This window comes from Pinus tabuliformis, chromosome Q (assembly GCF_031772625.1).
Source record: "Pinus tabuliformis cultivar Carrire ecotype Pingquan chromosome Q, CPIR1, whole genome shotgun sequence".
NCBI lineage: Eukaryota > Viridiplantae > Streptophyta > Pinopsida > Pinales > Pinaceae > Pinus > Pinus tabuliformis.
In genome coordinates, this window is record NC_142296.1 from 324,795,472 (window position 1) to 324,819,323 (window position 23,852).

Sequence of the window (23,852 nt, forward strand, 5' to 3'; positions counted from 1 at the left end):
CTGCTTTTGTTTATGAATCTTCTTTTGAAGATTCCATCATAGGATCTTGAAGACCCTTACCTTGCAAATGTTTCTTTCCTTTTGATGATGGAGGTCTCCTAAGATTCTTAATCATGATCAATTTTCTTTCATTGTGGATGAGGTCCTATTCTAGTTATGCTCCTTCTACATGAATATCTTAAGCTATATCGACCATGCTCCTATATTCTAGAAGATATTTCTAGCCAAGCATTTAATTCTATTTATAAATGTTCCTTTTACATGAGTATTTCGAACTCTATGTACATCATGCTTCTAGATTCCAAAAGATGTTTCTAGCCATGCAATTTTATTCTATTCCTACAAATTTCCTACATGCTCCTATACTACTCAAAACTTTGAAAGAAGACTTTAAGTAAAGAAGTAGACTTAGTCATAGTAGAGATCCAGAGGATCTTCCTTCTTTTGCTTCTTGTCTTCTTCTTTTATTTCTTGAGTCATATGAGCTTCTTCCCTTTTTCTCTTGTTGTTGTTGTCCTTCTTAAGTTTAGGACAATTCCTTTTGTAGTGTCCATATTCTTGGCATCCAAAACATTGGATTTTGGACATGTCTTTGTTGTTTGTTCTTCGTGGACCAAATTTGCCAAATTTTCCCTTTCTCTTGGCCATGGTAGCAAATGCTTGCTCCTTTGATCCCACATCTTCCTTAGCTTTGAGTCTGGATTCCTTTGTCTTGCATAGAGACCACATTTCACTTAGTGTGGTAGCTTCCTTCTTGGCATATATGCTTGATGTGAAGTTACCCTAGTCCTCAGGTAGAGCATTGAGTACTACGGTTGTCATTTCTTTGTCAGACATGACTTCCCCTAGCTCTTGAAGTTGATCCCTCATCTCAGAGATTTTCATGAAGTAGGGAGCTATTCCTTCCTTTGTTATCTTCATCTTGTACAATTCATTCCTTAGAGATATCACTTCTCCGACTGTGGATACCGAGAATAGCTCTACTAGCTTATCATAAATTTCTTTTGATGTCTCAAATTTGGAGACATAAGGAATGAGAGAGTCCTTGATAGATTCTATTAGAATCCTTTGAGCTCTTGTCTCATCCTTATTATACTTGGCTAAGGCTTGAGTTTGTTCCTTAGCAGGGATAGTGATATTCCCTTTGATATGTTCTAGAAGTTCATTCTCTTTGAGAAGTAGATCAATCCTCTTCTTCCATGCAAGAAAGTTATTGGTACCTACCAATTTGTTGCTTTCCTTGCAAAAGGACATTGATGTATATTCAGAAGGGGACATATACTTACTTGATAGATTTTGAAATGTAGTTGACTTCTTTTCTCTTTGAAGTCTCGATGGCTTGCTTTCCTTGAATCTTGATGTTCCTCAAGATGTTTTCTCCAAGTGGACTTGCTTGATGATTTGTGGCTTGATGTAGGTCCCTCTTTGATCTACTCTTCTTTGTAGGTGCCTTTATATAAGGTTCTTCTTCTAGCTTTGTAGTCTCCCCTGATGAATGATAGATGATAGACCTTCTTGTCCTTGATGTGATAGAGACTTCTTGGCTTGATGCTTCAACTTTTGTAGATGTCCTTCCTTGATGAGTGTTCTTGAGATGCCCTTTCCTTGATGTGTCACCTTAGCTCCGATACCATGTTGAAGAATCTAGGGCAATGAGATGTAGAGTGGTTCTTCGAGACTAGATAACAATTTGTGAAGTCTTGTTAATATTTGTCTTTGTTAGCTTAATCTTCTTTCTTCTCTTATTAATGCATGTGTACTTCATCAAACTGCTATCAAAAACATAAAACAAGAACACAAGATATTGGCTCTCTACTAGGGCCAAAACCTCTCTTCTCTTGAGAGGAAAACCCTTCGGTAAGTTTTCTCTTATTGAAGCTTCTTTCTTGATCAATGCCAAACCCTAGACCATTGACTAGAAGATCCTCCAAGCACAAGTCAAGTCCTTCCTTTTCTCTGCACTATGTCTCCCTGGCGCTTTGTCCACATTCTTCTGGCACTTTTTTCCCTGGCACTTCGTCCTCCTTCCGACACTTCATTCTTCCTTCCACTGTTAGTAGTCCATCTAGAAGAGACACTTATCTTTTGTACTTACTAAGATCCTTCACCTAAGGATACTCCTTCCTTCTCTTGACCAACAGAGTTCCTTCTTGACGTATAGTTATAGGCCTTGTGTGACAACACTCCCGCCCTAATTCTCACACATGTGAGAGGTCTTTTTGATGTTATATGGCTCCTCTTTCCTTCGCTTGAGGTCCTTCCTTCTTCGCTTGGATAGGAGGCTTGGTAGGCCTAGTTTGTAGCCCAACGATGAGGTATGTTGGGAGGTGATTTGTTGTAGTCCTAAGCGCAAATATCCCTTCCTTTTCTTTGCACGTGTCGTTGGCATTGGCCCTAAAACAGTCCCAAAAACTTAGCTCTGCCTTCTTGCTTCTTCGATGCACTAGAGGCTCCTTCTTCGTCCCTTTCTCGGCTTCTTTTTCGGTCCTCTATCTTCCCTGATTTCAGAGTGAGTTGCTTGTCGTTTGAGGGAGTGGACAGCCTCTATATATAGAGGATTGTCCCTCCTTTAGGCTGACTTGTTGCCTTGAGGCCAACTTGACTTCCTTTGCTTCGATGGGTGCTTTTAATGGTGCCATTGCTTCTTTTGATGGTGTCCTTGCTAGGAGGAGACTTGACTTTGCTTGGAGGTGTCTTCTTTCACTCTTATACATAATATACATAATGTAACATACCCTTAAGGTCTTCAACATATTCTTTCGACTCTTTGACTCACCTATAGCACCTTAACATGTGCTAGACCTACTTCAATGAGCAAGAAACTCATTGATATATATTATAAAAATAATATTTCTTTTCTTGAATAAATACAAATATCAAAAGTACATTTATGAAGACCGAACCTAGTTACATTTCCTTCAACACATCAATAAAGGCATTACATATTGAGCGTTCCTCTACTTCATTCATACAGTTGAACTTGCCTTAATTGTCATCATGGGTTCCTACAACATCCTTCCAGGTAGCAAAACAATATGTTAATCAAATAACCAACAATAAATATAACATTAGACTTACCTCATCGTGACCACTTTCTCTTCATCAACATCTTCAAGGTCCATCTCCACATGAATCTTCCTTCATGCATCAGAATGCCCAAGGATCGAACTTGATTACCAAGTTACCATTTCTTCTGGAGATTATGCTGGATGTTGATCACTGATATATATATATATTCTAGCGAGAAAGTCTTATTAGTAAGTCAAATTCATCTTTATAAGCATCAGATGAAAGATTCTCTATGCATAATTTATGACCAACTTTTCTTACAGGATTATATGAATCCTATCCAGAAGTTACTTTAAATATGCATTCTTAATCTTTCACACAATCATCTAGCTACATGTGATCTGCAACTAAACCAACTACATTCCTTCATCCATTCAAGAGTATTGTTTCCATATGATATGGAATGTATACCAACCCTTGTCATAATGCTTTTTCCAAGAACCTCCCAAAGTGATGGTTCTTATAGGATCTTGAGGATTCAACTTAGCAAAGTGACTACCTTTAACATGGTGTCGAACAATGTACGAATGAACACTTATGTAAAATGGTCTCCAAGCTTTTAATTCTTAAAGGACTAGATGATTTCAAACATTTCAAACAAGTAGACTCTAAATATGCTACTATCACATGCTTTTATCTTATGATGCCATACTAAGTCAAGATTCTTACAATGATTCATGCTTACTCTTTCGATTACCAATGAACTTGTTAGCATTTATTCCTTCAGGGTCTTTACAATGCCCTTTGACCGTCATGGTCACCAAAGCAAAGGATTTGCTTCGTTTAGCCATCCTTCTCATTTTGCTTCCTTCATTATGTACCTACAATATTTACCGACAAGTGCAACCAACCAATCAAAATATACAAGTACAAGAGTATGACGATAATTTTGACAATCTAGGGATTCCATTGTATCTTAGAGGGTAAACTCCTAGGGTTTATAAGTATAAACCCTAACCAGATCTAGGGTCTTGATATCCTAGATTTTATTTGACTCCATCCTTGCTAAGGTTTACCAAATACCCTAGACTGCCTACAAACCCTAGAAATCAAGATCTAGGGTTCCTATGAGGGAATAAACAGATTAGGGTCAAAATTTCTCTCTTGACTAGGGTTTTCTATTTTAAGCACTATCTAGGGTTTATAATCCCTAGATACCAAAGACATTCCACAAGATGAAGACTATAAGCCCTAGAGTCAAAAGTTAAAACATGTCACAAAACCCTAAAAAAATCATGTTAGACCCTTTATGCATAAAAACAATTAGACATACCTTATAGTCAAGGACTTCATACCTTAGTCTTTCATGATCACTGGAAATTTGCTACAAAGCCTTCTTCTAGATGCAACGATCTTCTTACTATTTTCAAGAGTGAAAACCCCAAAGATGCCAAAGCCAAACGCTGCCTTGAAATGTCACCATGCCAAATCAAGATGCTCTTCATTAGGTGACTAATTGTTTCATACTACTATAGTCCTAGAATTCGATAAAAAGTTCTCGTCTTAAATATTGCTTTTGAACTATAGGTTTGGTGCCTATCTTAGACTTTCGAACTTATGATTTCCTCACTATAGCTTCAGCCTACTAGGTAGGGCTTATCACCTTCATTATAATATTATATATGTGTGTGTGTGTGTGTTTTAGAAAATCTTTCACACAGGTCAGCCTACTAGGCATTCCTTTGTTGGCTTTTAGCAGTATTTCTAGTCCACAGGAGATACTTCAAATCGATCAATCTTTTAACTGCAAAAACCTTGGCCTAACCTAGGCTTCTCATACCTCTAAAGATGATAATAAGGCTTCCTTTTCAGCCTCTTCTTCACTGTACATGCTTTGTGGCCCTTATATCCACAGTTTTGTTCATAGTCACAGAGGTCTTGTGTTAAGTTTAGGTATGTTCTATGCTAGAGCAATTTATTTAGATTTCCACAGTTAGCAATCACATCAACATAAAAGTAAACTGCAAATAGAACATAAATATAAATCGCAGAAGACAAGCCAAGACAAGAGGACACAAGATGTGGCGCCAGCGAGGGACAAACCCCACAATGTGGGGAAACCCTTGATTAATTCTTCTTTTATGTTCTTCAAAGTTCAGCAAAGAAAGTGAGAGAGATAGTACATTTACAATAGAAGTCAACACTTTGACTTTTGATATCTGCAGAGATCAGTTGAAGACATATTGCTTCAACTGATTCTCTAAGGTGACTCCTTCACCTATCATAGTGTTGCATCTTGTCCATTTGCTGCACCTTACCGTGTAGTACCATCATGTTGCATCATGCATCACTACGCTACCCATGATTTACTCACTATGCTGCACATACATCATGTTGCCCATGATCTATATCATGCTGTCCATACATCATGTTGCCCATGATCTACATCATGTTGTCCATACATCATGCTGCCCATGATCTACATCATGTTGTCCATACATCACTATGCAGTCTCACTGATCACGCTGCCCTTTACATTATTATGTAGTCTCATTAATCATGCTGCATCTTCCATCATCATGCCCATCATCTCAGTGCTATACCAAAATATCACTGAGTTGTTCTCATTGATCAAGGCGAGGTTCCAGCACTGTTAGTGCAACCCTCTTTACCCTTGAACAACTTATCCTTGAGGTTGCCCCACTTATCAAATCCATGTTGTCTAAGGTTCTTCTATGACAACACTTAGTCACCATGAAACTATACTCAAGTCTGAGATATGTAACAACGTTTATCCTCACGCTATCACCTACAACAAAACAGTTCCCCTTACTGCTCTTAGATGTCTTCATTGACTGCGTATTAGGTGTCTCCATTGCCTGCGTTTAGGGCTGCTTGGACTGTGTAGAATAGCCTCCATTAGACTGTTTTAGGGATGTTTGAAACGGCGTATGAGTGCCTCCCTCGACTGTGTAATGGAGCTTCTCTAGTTAGTGGATAGGAGCCTTCCCTTCACTGTGGCTAAGGCACATTTGAACTGCGGCTAGGGCACAGCTGAACTGCGGCTAGATCATCATCTCAACTATGTATAGGGCATCATTTGAACTGCGTATAGGGTCTCCACAATGTCTGTGGAACTAGCCTTATCCAAGCCTTCCTTTGTTGCGGATAGGGCCTTCCCTTTAGCCGCATATGAGGCCTCCTTTACTACGGCCAGATGTCCTTCAACAACATACAGCAGCTAGGGCATCATACAAGGCCAACGTATTCTTCTTAGTGTCTCTCCTTCTCCAAAAACCCAAGAGATGGAGAGGAGATCACATAAAGAGTGTGTCCAAATGACTTCAAATCCTCTTCTATTTATACTAAAACGTAGCTGATGAATAGGCATGTCTATTGGGCTTCTGAGCCTACTCAAGTTGCTGGTCGGCTTGATAATAATTCCATAATCAAAATAAATTCATATCTCCATAAATACTTATCGGAATCAGATGATCTTTAGATCAATCCTACACCTCTCGATGAGAGGGATCCAATAAAAATATCAGTTGTCATAAATAAGATGACCACATGGAGTTTGGCCCTAGTTGCCAATTTTAACACTCCCTCTCAACTAGGGAGAACTCCATCTGCTGATCCATATATCCGACTGTACTATCTTTGCCATCAGTGCCCTGCACTGCTCTGCTCAGCTTGCTAGCTAGCTCTACTGGCTCTACTCTGCTCTGCTCAGCTCTGTTGGCTCTGCTCTGCTTTGTTCAACTTTGCTCAGCTCTGTTGGCTCTGCTCTGCTTTGCTCAACTCTGTTGGCTCTGCTCTACTCTGCTTAGCTCTACTCTACTATGAAGAAGAAGAATTGATCGAGAATGTCTCATACCATTCTCCACTAACTCGAAGTTAGTCTCAGAGTGCGTACCACTGGTCCCAGACCAGTCTCAACCGACCCAAAATCAGCGTCATAGTGGGTACCACTCCTACCACTGGTCCCAGACCAGTATCATCAATCTCAAAGTGTGTACCACTGGTCCTAGACCAGCCTCAACCGACTCGAAGTCAGCATCATAGTATGTACCACTCGTTGGTCCCAAAACAATCCTCCACTGACCCGAAGTCAGCCTCAGAGTATGTACCACTGGTCCCAGACCAGTCTCAACCGACCCGAAGTCAACATTATAGTAGGTACAACTCCTACCACTGGTCCCAAACCAATATCATTGATCCCAGATCAATGAAAGTCATCCTAGCATAGGGAGTACGGTAGATACAGCGATGCGTCCATCGGTACTACTATGGTCCCTATCCTCATTTCCCTGCTCATTGATTAGATGAGAGGTACTTCCCATGAGTCCCTGATTGCATGGGTAGGATGCCTCGACAGGAGAACTTAATCAATCCTGTCCTCACAAGAGAACTTATCATCCTGCTACATAATCGCCATGGAGAACACATCATCCAGGCCTCATAAGATAACTAATCATCCTACTACACAATCGTCATGGAGAACACATCATCCAGACCTCACAGGAGAACTAATCATCTTGCTACACAAAAAAGCAAATCATCCTGTCCCACAAGAGAGTGAATCATCTTATTCACAGGAGAGCGAATCATCCAATCCACAGGAGAGCAAATCATCCTGTCCCACAAGAGAGCGAATCATCTGTCCCAGTGGGGAGGATGAGTCACCCTATGGCCATATGTTGCTCCAGTAAGAACCGCAAGCCCCCAGAGCTCCCAGAGCTCAATGTATTCAACATGCAGGACCCTTTTACAAGGGTCTCTCAACGACTCCAAGTCATTCCGGAAAATCACAAATTTGATCTTTCCTCGAGGCTCTGACAAAGTGTAGCAACCTGTACATCATCTTAGTGCGATGGAGCCTCCTTGCTCATTGACTTACCATATCCCAGATAAGGCCGTATCTGATGTCTATCCGCTGGAGCAATCATTGAATACGGGATTCCTCAATAATCGAATCCTACCTCTAGTTGTCACAGAGAATCATAGTAGTATTCATCATGTGTACTCACTGAAGAGTTTCCACAACCAGGCAACTTCATACGAGGTCATACTCATAGTTATGTATCCGGTCTCGGCGGTACTTATAACAACCGATTTCTACTTCTTTCTCATTCATGATATCGAAGCAGAATCCAAAGAGAACCAGCACTGAAAAGTGCTCTAGTGATCCTCCACACTGCCTTCCCAGTCAGCATTCGAATAATCATGCAGTTTTCATATTTCCAACAGTGTATCTCAATTCATGAGAGATTGTGCCCCGAAGATATTTCAAAAGATTCTTGGCACCAATCCAGTGAGGCTCAACCAAATATGAGCTCACCATGCTAACTGCAAAAGATATGTCTGGAATCCAACTCCCTCTTACTTCTGCAAATGAGAGGGTCTGCACCTGTCAGAATTAGTTCGTCTGCATAAGGTGTCGGTATGAGAGGTCTACAATCCACAAACTTTGGGTAATGGTTTGGATTGGTTTCACTCCTAGTGAATCTCAGCTTCATCAAACAGCTATCAATCCTTTCATACTACGCCCAGGGTGTTTTGCTTCAAGCCATAGAGGGCTTTCTTCCATCTGTATACATGAGATTCCCGTTCATGAATCTCAAACTCCACGGGTCAAACCTGTGGACCTGCTACATGAGGGGAATGGTCCCCTCCAAAGATTTTCCTTCGGTACATCTCAGACATGTACCTTCATGCTCTTTTTGAATTCAGGCATCCCGGTCACCATCTGACTCACAGACCTCCGGTGCTATGTCAATGGACATGGTCCCCAGTGGACTTGATACAACCCTGAACTCTACAACATCTTTGAAAAATCTATTTTTAAACACGTACCTTTCCATCGAAGAGTACCACCCTGAAACCTTTGACTTCCATTTCCGAGATGGACACCAGGTCCTTCTTGCGATCAGGTACATAAAAGAGATTTTGTAAATGAATCGAGTTACCCTCATTCAATTTAGGGGTAACATTCCCTACACCCTTTCTGGGATAGGTGGTATCGGCTCCAAGTATAATCCCACGATTATCTATCCGATGAAGTGCCTGGGGTTCCTTGCTTTCTTTGAAGAGTCGACCATTTCTCCTTGATGAACTGTATTACCTGTCATTCCCTTGACCCTGGAATGATTTGTTTATCTTCATCAAGAGAAGTGTCTCTGCCATTCAAACACTCCTTCGCATAATGGCCAAACTTATTGTAACCAAGGCATCTGTCTTTACATCCGAACTTCCCAATGAAGTGATCTTTAGGTAGGCCATCAGAACCTTCCGCTGCGCCATTTTGATAATATTCGCTATTTCGACTTCACCCTAGGTGAATTATGAGGAACCCATTGATCCTTTTGTCTTGTCCCAACTGTCTTTGGTGATTGCTCTTTCACTCTTGCTTGGGCATTGTCTTCACCTTAGCTCTGATACCATGTTAAGTTTAGGTATGTTCTATGCTAAAGCAATTTATTTAAATTTCCACAGTTAGCAATCACATCAGCATAAAAGTAAACTACAGATAGAACATAAATATAAATCGCAAAAGACAAGCCAAGACAAGAGGACACGAGATGTGGTGCCAACCAGGGACAAACCCCACAATGTGAGGAAACCCTTGATCAATTCTTCTTTTATGTTCTTCAAAGTTCAGCAGAAAAAGTGAGAGAGATAGTACATTTACAATAGAAGTCAACACTTTGACTTTTGATATCTGCAGAGATCAGTTGAAGACATATTGCTTCAACTGATTCTCTAAGGCGACTCTTCCCCTATCATAGTGTTGCATCTCATCCATTTGCTGCACCTTACCGTGTAGTACCATCATGCTGCATCATGCATCACTATGCTGCCCATACATCATGCTACCCATGATCTACTCATTATGCTGCCCATACATCATGTTGCCCATGATCTACATCATGCTGTCCATACATCATGCTGTCCATACATCACTATGCAGTCTCACTGATCATGCTGCCCTTTACATTATTATGTAGTCTCATTAATCATGTTGCATCTTCCATCATCATGCCCATCATCTCCGTGCTATACCAAAATATCACTGAGCTGTTCTCATTGATCAAAGTGAGGTTCCAGCACTGTTAGTGCAACCCTCTTTACCCTTGAACAGCTTATCCTAGAGGCTGCCCACTTATCAAATCCATGCTGTCTAAGGTTCTTCTATGATAGCACTTAGTCACCATGAAACTATACTCAAGTCTGAGATATGTAACAATGTTTATTCTCACGCTGTCACCTACAACAAAGCAGTGCTCCTTGTTGCTCCTAGATGTCTTCATTGACTGCGTATTAGGTGTCTCCATTGCCTGCGTTTAGGGCTGCTTGGACTGTGTATAATAGCCTCCATTAATGACTGTTTTAGGGCTGTTTGAAACAGCGTACGAGTGACTCCCTTGACTGTGTAATGGAGCTTCTCTAGTTAGTGGATAGGAGCCTTCCCTTGACTGCGGCTAGAGCACAGCTGAACTGCGGCTAGATCATCATCTCAACTGCGTATAGGGCATCATCTGAACTGCATATAGGGTCTCCTCAATGTCTGCGGATCTAGCCTTATCCAAGCCTTCCTTTGTTGCGGATAGGGCCTTCCCTTTAGCTGCATATGAGGCCTCCTTTACTGCGGCCAAATCTCCTTCAAAAACGTACAGCAGCTAGGGCATCATACAAGGCCATTGTATTCTTCTTAGTGTCTCTCCTTCTCCAAAAACCCAAAACGTGGAGAGGAGATCACATAAAGAGTGTGTCCAAATGACTTCAAATCCTCTTCTATTTATACTAAAACGTGGATGATGAATAGGCATGTCTATTGGGCTTCTGAGCCTACTCAAGTTGCTGGTCAGCTTGATAATAATTCCATAATCAAAATAGATTCATAATAGATTCATATCTCCATAAATACTTATCGGAATCGAATGATCTTTAGATCAATCCTACACCTCTCGATGAGAGGGATCCAATAAAAATATCAGCTGTCATAAATAAGATGACCCACATGGAGTTTGGCCCTAGTTGCCAATTTTAACATCTTGGCCTCTTTTTCTCATCATAGCGAAGTTATTCTAGAGATGTGAACAAGACAAGAAATGCGGAACTAGACTATTGTTAGGTCTTCATCCTTTTCATGCACAAATTATTAAGACACTTTCTAGTGCTTCTTAGGCTCGGTTTTTAAGCACAGGACTTGGACTAATTTAGGCCTTTCGACTTTTTGGAAAGAATGAGTCTTTCGGTCATAGATACCTCAGGGATATTCAAGACTTTAGACTCTTGTAGGTTCAATTTCAAATAGACTTCAGACTCCTGTTGCTTCAACTGAGAGTTTCAATTTCGGATTTCATCTTTGGGCAGAGAATGATAACGAAAAACAAACCTGATCTAGGCCTTAATCAACCCAGAATGTTTGATATCTTATCTCAGACCCTCCTTCTTGGAAAACAATGATCATCCAACTGCCTAAAACCTCGTCCTTAGCTCTGATACCATGTTGGAAAATGGATTAGGGCAGCATGTTTAAGTTTACATTTTCCTTTACTTGACATTTACTTGTGATGTTAGGTTCTTCTTTAACTTGATTATGCTTATGTTCTTATCATCAAATAAATGCCAAAACAATGAAGATCACATGAACACAAGATATAGGCTCCAAGCCAGGGAAAAACCCCTCCAAAGGGGAAAACCCACAAGAACTTCTCTTCTTATCAACTTCAAAGGAGACTTCCAAGACCAAAACATAAACCAGGGCTCCCACAAAGACCAAGTAGACCAACCTGCCTTCCCACAAAATCTTCCAAAATAGTGAAGCAGCATCTCTCCAAAGTCTATCTTATTCTTCCTGCAACTCAGTTCTGAGGAAAACCTAGCAGAGCCTAAGGAACTCGCATAAGTGAACAGTGGATGACATATATCAGGTCTTTGTATGCTCTTCTAGCCTCCTCACTCTTCTTATCTTGACCGCAGATTAGATGTGTGTTCTCTTACTTCAAGGAGGTCGAAGTACCACTTATATATACCTTTTCCAAGAGCTTCTTTAAGCCCTTCAAGGCCGACATGAGCAGGCTGGCCAACTTGTCATTAGGAGCCCTTTAGACACATTCAATTACAAAAATAATATTACCTTCTTTGATCCAAGAGCCCAATAGGGTCTTTTGCATAAGGACAAAGACACTTTGATTCATGACAATCCCTAGAGGCATGCAAAGGATGCCTTGACCTAGTGACCAAAGACAACCATGAAACCCATGCTTCATAAATAATTTTTCTTTTGATCTTTACAATTATTTCTTCTTTTGACAAGTACATAAGAATTACAGAATGTCACGAGCCAAACAACAAATATGAACACTGATACTAGTTACAGTTTCAACACCATGAAGCCAAAATTGCTTTATACCAAATGTAGTTTTGAATCCTATATAGTTAATTGTTGCAAATAGATTCTTAATAAAACAAAAAAGATGCAATGGAAACGCACACATTAACATAGAGATTTTACCTTGGAAACCCAAACCAGGAAAACCAAAATGATTTTTTAGTGTTTACATCTTTACAGTATTACAATACAATACAATAGATATATATATATATATACTGTGGCATCCATAAAGCACCAATCCATTTTCTCTAGGCTTCAATACAACCATAATTTCTTAACCAAAACTACAAAACCATGGGCTAAGCCACCATGCACCACAAAAAAAAATTGCTAAAAGAGAAAACCATGTGCCAAAAACCGCCAAAATAATTTTTTCAGGGGTGTTGCCCTAGAACCCCTGCTCAAGGGGGCTTCCACCCCCCTGCAAACCCTCCAAGCAAGGGCAGCTTCGTGCACCTTCCACCAAGCACCCCACCATGCATGGCACAATGTACAGCACTTGGGGGTAGTCATTCAGATAATATAACACATACCCAACACAGTTCAATAGTTCAGTTTGAAAATTGCTGCATATTGTAGCTTCATCGCATTTACAATTGCAAACAAAGTAGAGCAGTTTATGACATTATGTTCTACATCGTTGTTTCACTTTAATATAAATACATCATACACTCTTCTGAAATCAGTAAAGGAGAAAACAGAATAGAATTTCCAGAGCGGCTTACCTGACCAGTGAGTGATTCATCTATAACAGCTCCAAAAATTAGATTTGCATTGGGATCAACAAGGTCATATATTACCTCGGCAGCAGCATTAACCTGTTTATATAACAAGCCATAGATTGACAGTAAGTATTAACTAGAAACTCATATACCATCAAATATTGGAAAAGCTCAAGTTAAAGACCAGAGAATTTTATGTTCAAGCATCCAACGCTTGAGGTTTTGGCTTACAGGTAACAGAATAACAAGGATATCAAAAACAGAGAGACTGTAAAACTCAACCTATTGAATATGAACCAATATTGAGATCTATAGTTCTGAACTGTCATAGAGGTTCAATGAGCCTTTTGAATGGTAAGTGGGACCTCCTATCAGAAAACAGAACTAAGAACTAACAAATATAAAATATAACTCTAAAGTGTAAAATAATATTTAATATGATAACGACAATATCTATAGTATAGTTCCAGTTTGGCATTCATGTTCAAAAACTCAGATTCAATGATTAAAACTTCAGTACTGTGGTCATAATTTTAAATTTGTAAATAACAACAAAACATGCTCAATCGCATTTATTTACTCATGAGATATAAATTACTGGTGACTGTTCACTAATTGGTAATTCTAATAATTGAGTCTTCTTCACGTTCTCCATCCTTTAGATTCTCAGTCAATATGCCCTGTAGGTACTTGTCGCTCTCAAGTTGTGGTTCATCTATTGAGTTTGTACGAATATTCAGCTCCACAAGACCATCCAGTTGGATTTCATTGCCATACATATAATAACATTTGTGCACAAGTCCCATTTCTTAGAAAGACCTTCTTTGTACCATGGGTCTTTCTAAGCAAAAAGATGAAGGGCACTGTGAATGCATACCAAGCCTTTTTTTTTCTTCATAAATCCCGATCTTTCTTCACTAAAAGGTACTCCAATTTCTCTCACAAGTCTAGAAGCTGGATACTTCCCAAAGTAGTCATACAGCAAATGTGTATAGCTCTTGGGCATGTGCACTGTTGCCCACCATTTTCATGGGCACTAGAACAGGCAAAGACTCTTTGAAGCAAGGTAATCCTATTGCCCCTAGCAACACTTCACGAAGATGTGCGGCAGTCCAGCTGTTCAGATTTTATTGACATTACATTGTTTCCAAATACAAAGACACTCAGATGTGTACTGCCTATGTTACAGAAATCCATGCAAGCATGTGTGTTGTAGAGCTAAAGAAATGGCCCCTGCCCAATTTTATGGAAATAATTCAGCTGATATCGATGCAAATGTGAAGAGTGTACTCATTGGCTGGCTTGTTGAGGTTTCAGAAGAATACAAGGTTGTCCCAGACACACCTGATTTAACAGTATTTTATATGAACCAGTTCTTCTCTGAAAATATAGTCAACAGACAAAGGCGACAGCTTTTAACTGTTTCTCACATGTTTGTTGCCTCAAAGTATGAAGAAATTTGGGCTCCTCCAGTAGAAGAATTTCGCTCTATTACCGATAATACCTACAAAAATGAAGAGGTGCTGGACATCGACATTAATGTTTAGAGCCGCTTACAATATGATATGACAACACCAACCACTAAGACCTTTCTCGTGCATTTCATTCGAGCAGCTTAAGCATCATGTAAGGTTTCAAGCTTGCAGTTCGAATTCATGGGCAACTATCTTGCACAGCTAACACTCATAGAATATGAATTTCTCATGCATCTACCATTTCTAATAACTACAGCAGCTGTATTATTGAAAAGAATGACTCTTGACCCTATGGTTCACACTTGGAATCCTACTCTGCAACATTACAAAGGTTATAAAATGTCAGTCACGAGAGATTGTATTTGTGCCATACACACTTGCAATTGAACAGAAAAGGCTGCACATTGGCTACAGTAGGGTACAAGTACAACCAACCTAAGTTCTAGGTGTGTCACTTCTAGCTCATGTTGATCAGAAAAAAAAAAGGCATTTTGCAAATAAAAAAAACAGCAGCCCACTGTATTATTCAATTACCTCTGGAAATATGGTATCTGTGGCAATGAACTAAACTTGCTTCTAGGGAGGCCACACTGCAGAACACAAGGACAGCACTTGCATGTATGGTTCATAAAGGATGGGAATTTCTATATATATATATATATATATATATATATATTGGAAAGACTTTTTGGTGAGCCCAACTGGAATGAACAATTTTGAGCCGACCTTAAGCTTAAAAAGAAAAGAAATTTGGATTGATTTTAAGAGAATTACAGGGGCCACCTGATTTGATCCTCATGTTGCTATGTATATGAGGAGCTGATCCTTCTATAAGCTGGGTTATTTTATTTAACTTGTGATCAATTCAAAGGAAAGGAGTTATCCTTTTGTTGAAGTGTAGGGAGCTAAGTTAAGCGTTTGGCACCCTTGCATGATGTGTTGAAACTTGAAAGCCCTTATGTCCACATGCAAAGAAAGAAAGGAGTGTTGCTTTGTGCAGATTTGTAATTGGATAGCATGTAGGCTGACTGATCAGTTTCCAGGTCCACACAGCCACCCCTAGGCTACTTGGGAGCGGGAGCGGGGAGCAACATTTTGAAAAGCTTCCAGGTCGGGAGCGATTTTTATATAATATATATTTTGATGCATATATGTCAACAAAATCAGGTAGAATGATGAATTAGTGATAAAAAAGCATAAAACATGGATTAAACGAAATAACAGCATTCATCTAGTAGTTATAATCTTCATCAACCACAGGTCCACAAATTACAAGTTCTCGTTTATATAGCATGTAAGGGTGCACATAACCAAAATAGCATCGAGTGCAATCCATCTCTGAACCAAAAATACATCAACAAATAGGCTCTAGGTGGCCTTCAGCATCCAAAAAGATCATGCTACAACAAATACCCAATATCATCAAAATCATTGCCTATCTTGGGACCTTTGTCATTAATATCACCCTTTAAGCATTAACATAAGATAGAAAAAATGTAGCATGTCAAGTCAAGATTTTGTTTGAGTGATGTGTACATTTTTAGTAGGGTCATGATAGAGGAGTTCAACAACCAACGTCACTAACATCAAGGTACATAGAGGGCTTAGTGCTTGTTACCCACCATTTTGTGGGTCATATCCCTAAGAGAAAATTTTCTCCAAGATGGTCCTCAGCCAGCAGCCCTTTGCAGCCACCAACTAGCTCGTTGTGCCATTTCTCCGCCACCTAAGCCAGCCATGTGGTCCCTCACCCATCTTTCATGATCGTATGTTTGAAGGTGGGTCTCCCGAACCTAAAGGTATGTCTTGTCATTTGGTAATTGAGTAGTGTAGTTTACTTATCATGGAAACTTTTGGGCATGAATTGATGCGGGGGTTCGGCGGAAAGAGTGGGCTACGTTTGTGCTCCTATCCCCTAGACCTCTTTTGGATGCTACCCTTGGACCTTAGTCTCGTGGGATCTCTTTTACTGACCTTTGCGTTCTAGGGATGGTACTTCATGGGAAACCCTGATTTTGGTTGTGTGGTCTCGATCCCTCATCCACATATATCACTCCCCCTCCATTCATTATAACCCCATTTCATCATTCTTCCCACCTAGGTCCACATTCCTACATTGGGTCCATATGGGGTTAGCCTCCCCTTCCCCTTACCCACACCTTAGGTTAGGCGTGGAATGATGCCTCAAAGGTTGATGTAGCTAAAAAAAAAGTAAAAACATAGTTGGCCACATTCAACAACAAAATGTACCACAAAATGCAAAAGATGGTCGGGACAAACACATTTAGCATGTGGGCAAAAGCCAATGCGTGAGCTCTACCCCATTTCCATGGCCATCACCCTAGTTCCTATAAGCCCTAGATGAGCCTCCTTTATCATTCAGGAACCCATGATTGTCCCAACCCCTGGTGGGCAATGTACCACCCCACCTCAAAGGAGTAATCCACTGCTATACCTTACACATCATGCTCTTATTCCTTGAGCCCCGAGCAGTTAATCAAAGAAAAATCATAAAAAGCAAAAGGCATATGAAGAAGGGTGGAAAAATCAAGGTCGGGGTATCTCATGCACCACGATTGCTCCCTCTTATACATTATATACCCAAGTGTGGGTTCCCTTTATTAGCTAACCTTGTACCCCGACATGTGGCCCAGGATTGCCCCTTTCATTCCCAATTCCATTCATCTCTTTATCACATGCCACCACCATTTGAAGGATGTACCTAAGACATACTATCCCCTCTAAAGGTAGAAACCATCTAATACGGTACTTGGTTAACCCCTTTTGGAGCTTGGAGACATTAGCACATGCCAAAGCCCACTAGGGAAGGACATGCCATTACGAAGTGCCCACTTGTTATCCATGGTTTGTAAGTTCTTTAACTCGATTTCTTTAAATGACTTGTTGTATTGGAAGGCTAGGGGATGAATTGGATCTTATGCAAGATTGCAGATGGTCTCCATTTTGGGTTTCGTCTTTCTATACGGGGTCCTAACCCTCCAAAGGTCTACATTGGCACATGTAGGGTGTGTGTAGAGAGCCATGGGCCTCTATAGCAATAGATAGCACTCCATGGATCCCTAGAGATGCTCAAAGATTGTTCGATATCCACCTATTGGACGAGGAAGATGAACCTAGTTCACCATGCCCTGCCGGCCCCACCGTTGTACCATGCACTTAGCAAATGAACCAAGACCTATATGATGATGTGGCATCACTTACACCATCATCCGAGCCCTTGACGATGGTCTACAGGCATCTTTTATCTACTTGGAGATCCATGAGGTTACTTGTGTGCCCCCACACCCATTAGGAGCACCACAAGTTTATTATTTGGAGAACAAGGGGCTAACCCCTTGTCCACTACTTTTGGTTGTCCTATTTCTCATTATGGCACCTATGGACTTCCTCAAGCCTTTTAGAAGGCCCAACAACATGTATTATTGATTATTCGACCTCTTCAGATGCTTATTCTTTTGTTTATGAGCTAGTTTGATGGGCTTGTCACCAAAAGTTAATTATTTTGCACATTATTTTATTCCAGGGACTAATGTGGGCCTAATTAGCTAAATCAAACTCATTAGAAGTGTATAAATACAAGAGATGTTAATTCATTTTAGCATCATCACTTGGATTGGACTTGTACCTCTCTAGAGAACTTCGCTATTCTTCTTGGAGGAAGAATTTTTTGGAGCATGGAATGAATTTTGATGTTTGGATTATTTTCTTTTGTCTTGGAGCTTCTTGATTGGCAAAGTCTTAATGGTTGGATATACTCTTAATACATGTAAGTGCAATTTAATGCTATTTTCTCTTTCTATTTTTGTCACATACATTGGTTTTGGGATTTCGCTATACTAGGGTTAATTTATTGCATCCATTTATGCGAAGTTGTGGAAATTCGGTTTCTAGATAGTGATGCTTCATTTATGGACCATGTATTATGAATGAATGTTCCTAGAGATGCTTTTTTATTGAAATTCATCTTGATAAGCCATCTATTTTGCAAAGCGAAGTATAAAGTTCTTGAAGTTGCTTTTGTTGTTGCCCTAATGCCATGCGAATTTGTCTTTGAGGGCTCCTTGACATAGAAAATTCAACATCCATAGTCATAATTACTCTTGAATCCACATCTCCCAAAGGATTTGGCGCTAGTCCACCATAAAGGTGATCACCTTAAACTTATTTTCCTTCTCTCACCTTCTCTTTTCTAGGTCTAGCCCTCTAGGTCTTCTAGGAAATCATTTATCTTACAAACCACCCACTCAAAAAATTCAATCTCTTGGCATCCTCCTCGCTAGTGTGTCTCCTAGGTGCCCTCCAATTTTGAAGAAATTTCGACACTGGAATTTTGAGATATCTAAAGCCCTAGCCTCAAGATTGAATCTTGCCCTTGGTTTCCTTAGGCTAGAAACCTCGTTGCGACCCTCATATTGCCTTGCACAAAAATTCTTCCTTTGGTCTCTTTCTCCCCCCCAGAATAGGTCAAGCATATCATTGGTTGCTAAACCCTATCCCCTTGACCTAACGTGGGTCCACTTGGTCCTGTGTGGTCCCATCATTGTTTTGAAAAACGGCCAAGTCAGACCAAGCCAATCCCTGGCCGGGTCGGCTCGGTGGCCGAAACAGAACGGCTGGTCGGGTTGTTACCGAGCCAATCATTGACTCGGTAACAACTCGGCCGACTCGGTAATGACTCGATCGGCTTGGTAACAACTCAGCCGGCTCGGCTCTTTAACAAAAATCCTGAAGCACATTTGTCAAAAGTTGTTCCGCCTCCCACATATCAATGGTTGGGTTGTTGTTTATTGCATATTTATAGCCCTAAAGTAATCTATCGTTGTGAGAAAGTTTTGAAAATTACAAGGCCGAAGTATGGTTATCCTAGTGGCATGAATTAGAAAACTGAAACAATAAATTGTGCCATACAATGTTTTTAAAAAGACAAACGTTCTGGCAATGGACTAATAAATACATATTTACCTCTGATTGTTCTGGAGCTTGACCAAAATTAAATCAAGGGTTTTGAGACTTCATTAGGGGCAGAGAATTGGTATTATTGTTGGTGTAGTCTAGTGATTGTCCTTAGGCTAAGGCAGAAAAGAATCCTAGCATTGGTGGCTAAGTATGAACTTTGTATTGGACAGTGCACTGGGTGCCATTTTGATATAAATTTATAATGGATATATTCATTAGCCTACTTTGATCATATGTTGTCTTCTCTCTATATTCTAAAGCTTTGTGTTTGGAAACATGAATGAAAATCTTTAGAATTATGTGTTTATATATATATATATACAACGACCGAGTCATTGAAATCAAACCGGCCGAGTTGATACCGAGACAGAGTCTGAGTCGAAGCCGACCCTCAGCCGTTTCCGAACCAAAGTCAGAGTTTTAAAACATTGGATCCCATACACCATTAAGGATAATCCTTCAAAGATCACTTGGAATCCAAGTCTTCATACGAATTTTAGGGCTTAAGAACCCCCATTATATGATACATACCTTGAAGATGCCTGTAGGCCATCTGTAAGGGCTCAGTGAATGGTGTAGGTGATGCCACGTTGTCCTACAAGTCCTTGGTCAGCGGCCAAGTGCATGGTACATCTATGGGGTCGGCTGGGCAAAAGCGAACCAGGTGCATCTTCCTCGTCCAATCGGTGAATCTCAAGCAATCTCTGAACATCACTAGGGAACCTTGGAGTGTTGTCTACTGTTGTGGAGGTCCGTGGCTCTCAACACACACCCTACATGTGCCAATGTAGCCCTCTGGAGGGTTAGGACCTTGTACAAGGAGACCAAACACAAGATGGAGTCCACCAGCAATCCTGCATAAGATCCAATGTATCCCTTAGCCTTCCAGTACAACAAGTCATCAAGGAAATTGAGTAAAAGAGCTTACAAACCATGGACCACAGGTGGGAATTCATAATGGCCTGCCCTTCCATAATGGACTTTCGCATGTGCTAATGTCTCCACACTCCAAATGGGGTTAACCAAGTATCCCATTAGGTGGTTTCTACTTTTAAAGGGGACAATATGTCCAAGGTACATCTTTTAAAAGGTGGTGGCATTAGAAAGAGGTGAACGGAGTAGGGAATGAGAAGGGGCAGCCCTAGGCCACATGCTAGGGTACAAGGGTAGCTAGTAGAAGGGAAGACCACACTTGGGTATATAATGTATAGGAGGGAGAAATTGTGGTACATGAAGTGCCCCGGCCTTTATTTTTCCACTTTTATTTATATGCCTTTTGCCTTATTATGATTTTTCTTTAATTAACTCCTCGAGGCTCAAGGGGTAAGAGCATGATGTGTGAGATATAGCAGCGAATACCCGCTTTTAAGGTAGGGCGATTCATTGCCCACGAGGGGTTGGGACAATCATGTGTTCCTATATAATGGAGGAGGCTCATAGAACCTATAGGAACTAGGGTAATGGCCATGATGATGGGGTAGAGTTCATGTATTGTCTTTTGCCCACGTGCTAAATGTGTTTGTCCTGGCCATCTTTTGCATTTTGTGGTAAATTTTCCTGTTGAATGTGGCCAACTATGCTTTTTCTTTTCTTTTTAGCTACATCAACCTTTGAAGCATCATTTCAGGCCTGGCCCAAGGTGTGGGCAGGGGAAGGGGAGAGCTAACCCTATGTGAACCTAGTGGAGGAAGGTGGACCCAGGTGGGAGAAATGATGAATGGGGTTATAATGAGTGGAAAGGGGGCAATATATGTGGATGAGGGAGCGGGACCATGCAACCAAAATTAGGGTTTCCCATGAAATACCATCCCTAAAGCCAAATGGTCAATAAAAGAAATCCCACGAGACTAGAATCCAATGTTAATATCCAAAAGGGGTCTATGGGACGAGAGCACAGAACTAGCCCATTCTTTCCGCCAAATCCCCCCATTAATCCATGCACAAAAGTGTCCATGATAAGCAAACTACAATACTCAATTACCAAATGAGAAGACATACGTTTAGGTTCAGAAGGCCCACCTTCAAACATATGATCATGACAGATAGGTGAGGGCCCACATGGTTGTTGGCATTATGATACAGGTGTAGTCCTTGATGGCAACTCACTCAGATGACAGATCACAGTACAGCAGATGACATATCACGGTACAGTAGATGACAGATCACAGTACAGCAGGTTAACAGCACACTAGTTACAGATCAGACTACACAAAATGAAGAAAGAGAGATATACGCAGGTTCGCCATTGACCAAGCCGCGTATACACGCAGGTTCACTTTATACAAGTCGCGTATACGTACACACGCACTTTCACAAAAGGAAAAGCACGTATACCTTGGAAAACTAAGTTTTTGGTCCGAAATATTTGGTCCATGGTATTTTGATCCATGGTATTGGTTGTCCAAGGTATCTGGTCCGAGGTATTGACCCTAAGTATTTGGTCCAAGGTATTGGTCCTAAGTAGTTTTGGTCCATGGTATTGAGAAAGGCCTACAAACTATAAAAGGAGGAAAAGATCATTAGGCCAAGGTGTGCAAGTATCGAATATCTGATGAAGTGTGAGATCTAGTATGCAGGTTATTCGGTTATGGTGCATAGCTGGATCTGAACCAAGGATGAATCTTAGTTGATGATGAGGAATCAGATCTAATCAGGTTCTTAAGGTGTAAAATGAACAATCATTATGTGTTGATGCTCATGTATATTCTAGATCTGAATACTGATGCATATGTTATTCTGTAAATGATATGATTTGGGTATAACTAAAGCCTGGAATAGCTGCAGAAATCTGAATTTATATTTGCAGATGTATACGGTGGTTGGCTTTGAGGAAAGCGCGTGTACACGCAGGTTCGACACATGGAAATAGCATATACCTTATAAAATATGTTTAGTTGTTGCTATTTGTTGTTGCAGAGTTCTAGGTTCTGGTTACTGTAGTTTGGTGACAGTACTCTGAATGATCAGATTGATGGGTTGTCAAAGTGATTGATTGATTCGGTTGTGATTGGTTCAAAAGGTGATTGGGTGATGCAGATATATTTGATGATTGAATGTCAGTTATAATGTTGTTGATGGATCAGTCTGAAAATTTATGAAACGTGGTCCCTAGAGGAAGAAAGAAAGTCGTGGCCTTTTGTAGGTCGGCACCTACTAGTAAACATATCGGCTAGTACAAGAGCTAGGGAGTTGTAGCTCCCTTTCAGTAGAAGCTGGAGAACGAAAGAAGGTTGTAGCCTTCTGCAGGTAGAAGCCTGCGTATTGGTATAAGACTGCACCAGTATAAAAAAAAAAAATTGTAAACAGAAATTTTCTTATTATTAAAGGAAGACAGAGACGACAACAGTAGGTGGTTTTTACCCACAGTGGGTTTCCACCTTATATCTTGGTGTTCATGTGTGTTAGTTATGTGTGATGCTTTATTCTACTTTTACTGCACTATCTAATGAATTCCTAAGATACTGGTTAAAGTTCAATGCATGATAATTTGGGTAAATCAAAAGATCTCTGCATATACGCTGGTTGCATTAAGTACAGTTGCATATACACACTAGTTCACTACGCTGAAGTAGCATATACAAATCAGTTTTGAAAATTAAATTATTGATCTGATAATACTGATTCACCCCCCCTCAGTATTATTTCCAACAATTGGTATCAAAGGAGGTCCTTCAAAAGAAGCTTGATCACTTGAAGGAAGATCCTTCATCATGAATAACCAAGAAAGCGGAGGATCCATCAGACCGCCAATCTTTGATGGGAGCAACTTTGTCTATTGGAAGGTAAGAACCACAGCCTATCTTCAATCACTTGGAACAGATGTCTGGGAAATCGTCGAATTCATCAGCAATTCCTACAGATACGACAGGTAAAAAGCAATACGAAACCAATGCCAAGGCTGTCAATACATTATTGGGAAGTCTATCACAATCAGAGTTTGTCAAAGTTATGCAGCTCAAATCAGCCAAAGAAATATGGGACAAAATCGTTCTAAGCTACGAAGGAGACTCTCAGGTAAAACGTGTTAAACTACAAACTCTCAGAATTCAATATGAAACTCTCAAGATGCACAATGATCAAAGTATAGCTAGTTACTTCTTACATATAGATGAGGTTGTTAATTGCATGACGAATCTGGGTGAAGAGATAAAGGAAGTTACCTTAGTTGAAAAAGTTTTAAGATCTTTGTCTGCTAAATTTGAATCAAAAGTATCTGCAGTAGAAGAAAAGCAGGATCTATAGACTATTACTATTATACAGCGTCACGGA

At 40.3% G+C, this 23,852-nt stretch overlaps 1 protein-coding gene and 1 pseudogene across 4 annotated transcripts in view; one reads left to right on the forward strand and one right to left on the reverse strand.

Annotated features, from left to right (window-relative positions):
* LOC149219487 (cell division protein FtsZ homolog 2-1, chloroplastic-like) overlaps positions 1–23,852 on the reverse strand; it is a 161,724-nt gene that overhangs the window by 44,670 nt on the left and 93,202 nt on the right. For all 4 annotated transcript variants that reach the window (XR_016249242.1, XM_089384380.1, XM_089384381.1 and 1 more), the window contains one exon: positions 13,135–13,227. Coding sequence is in view for 3 of the 4 variants with exons in the window: in XM_089384380.1 (XP_089240506.1) it covers positions 13,135–13,227 (93 nt within the window). In the remaining variant the exon portion in view is untranslated. The remainder of the gene's footprint in view (positions 1–13,134; positions 13,228–23,852) is intronic.
* On the forward strand, positions 14,161–15,052 carry LOC149219489 (cyclin-A2-2-like; annotated as a pseudogene).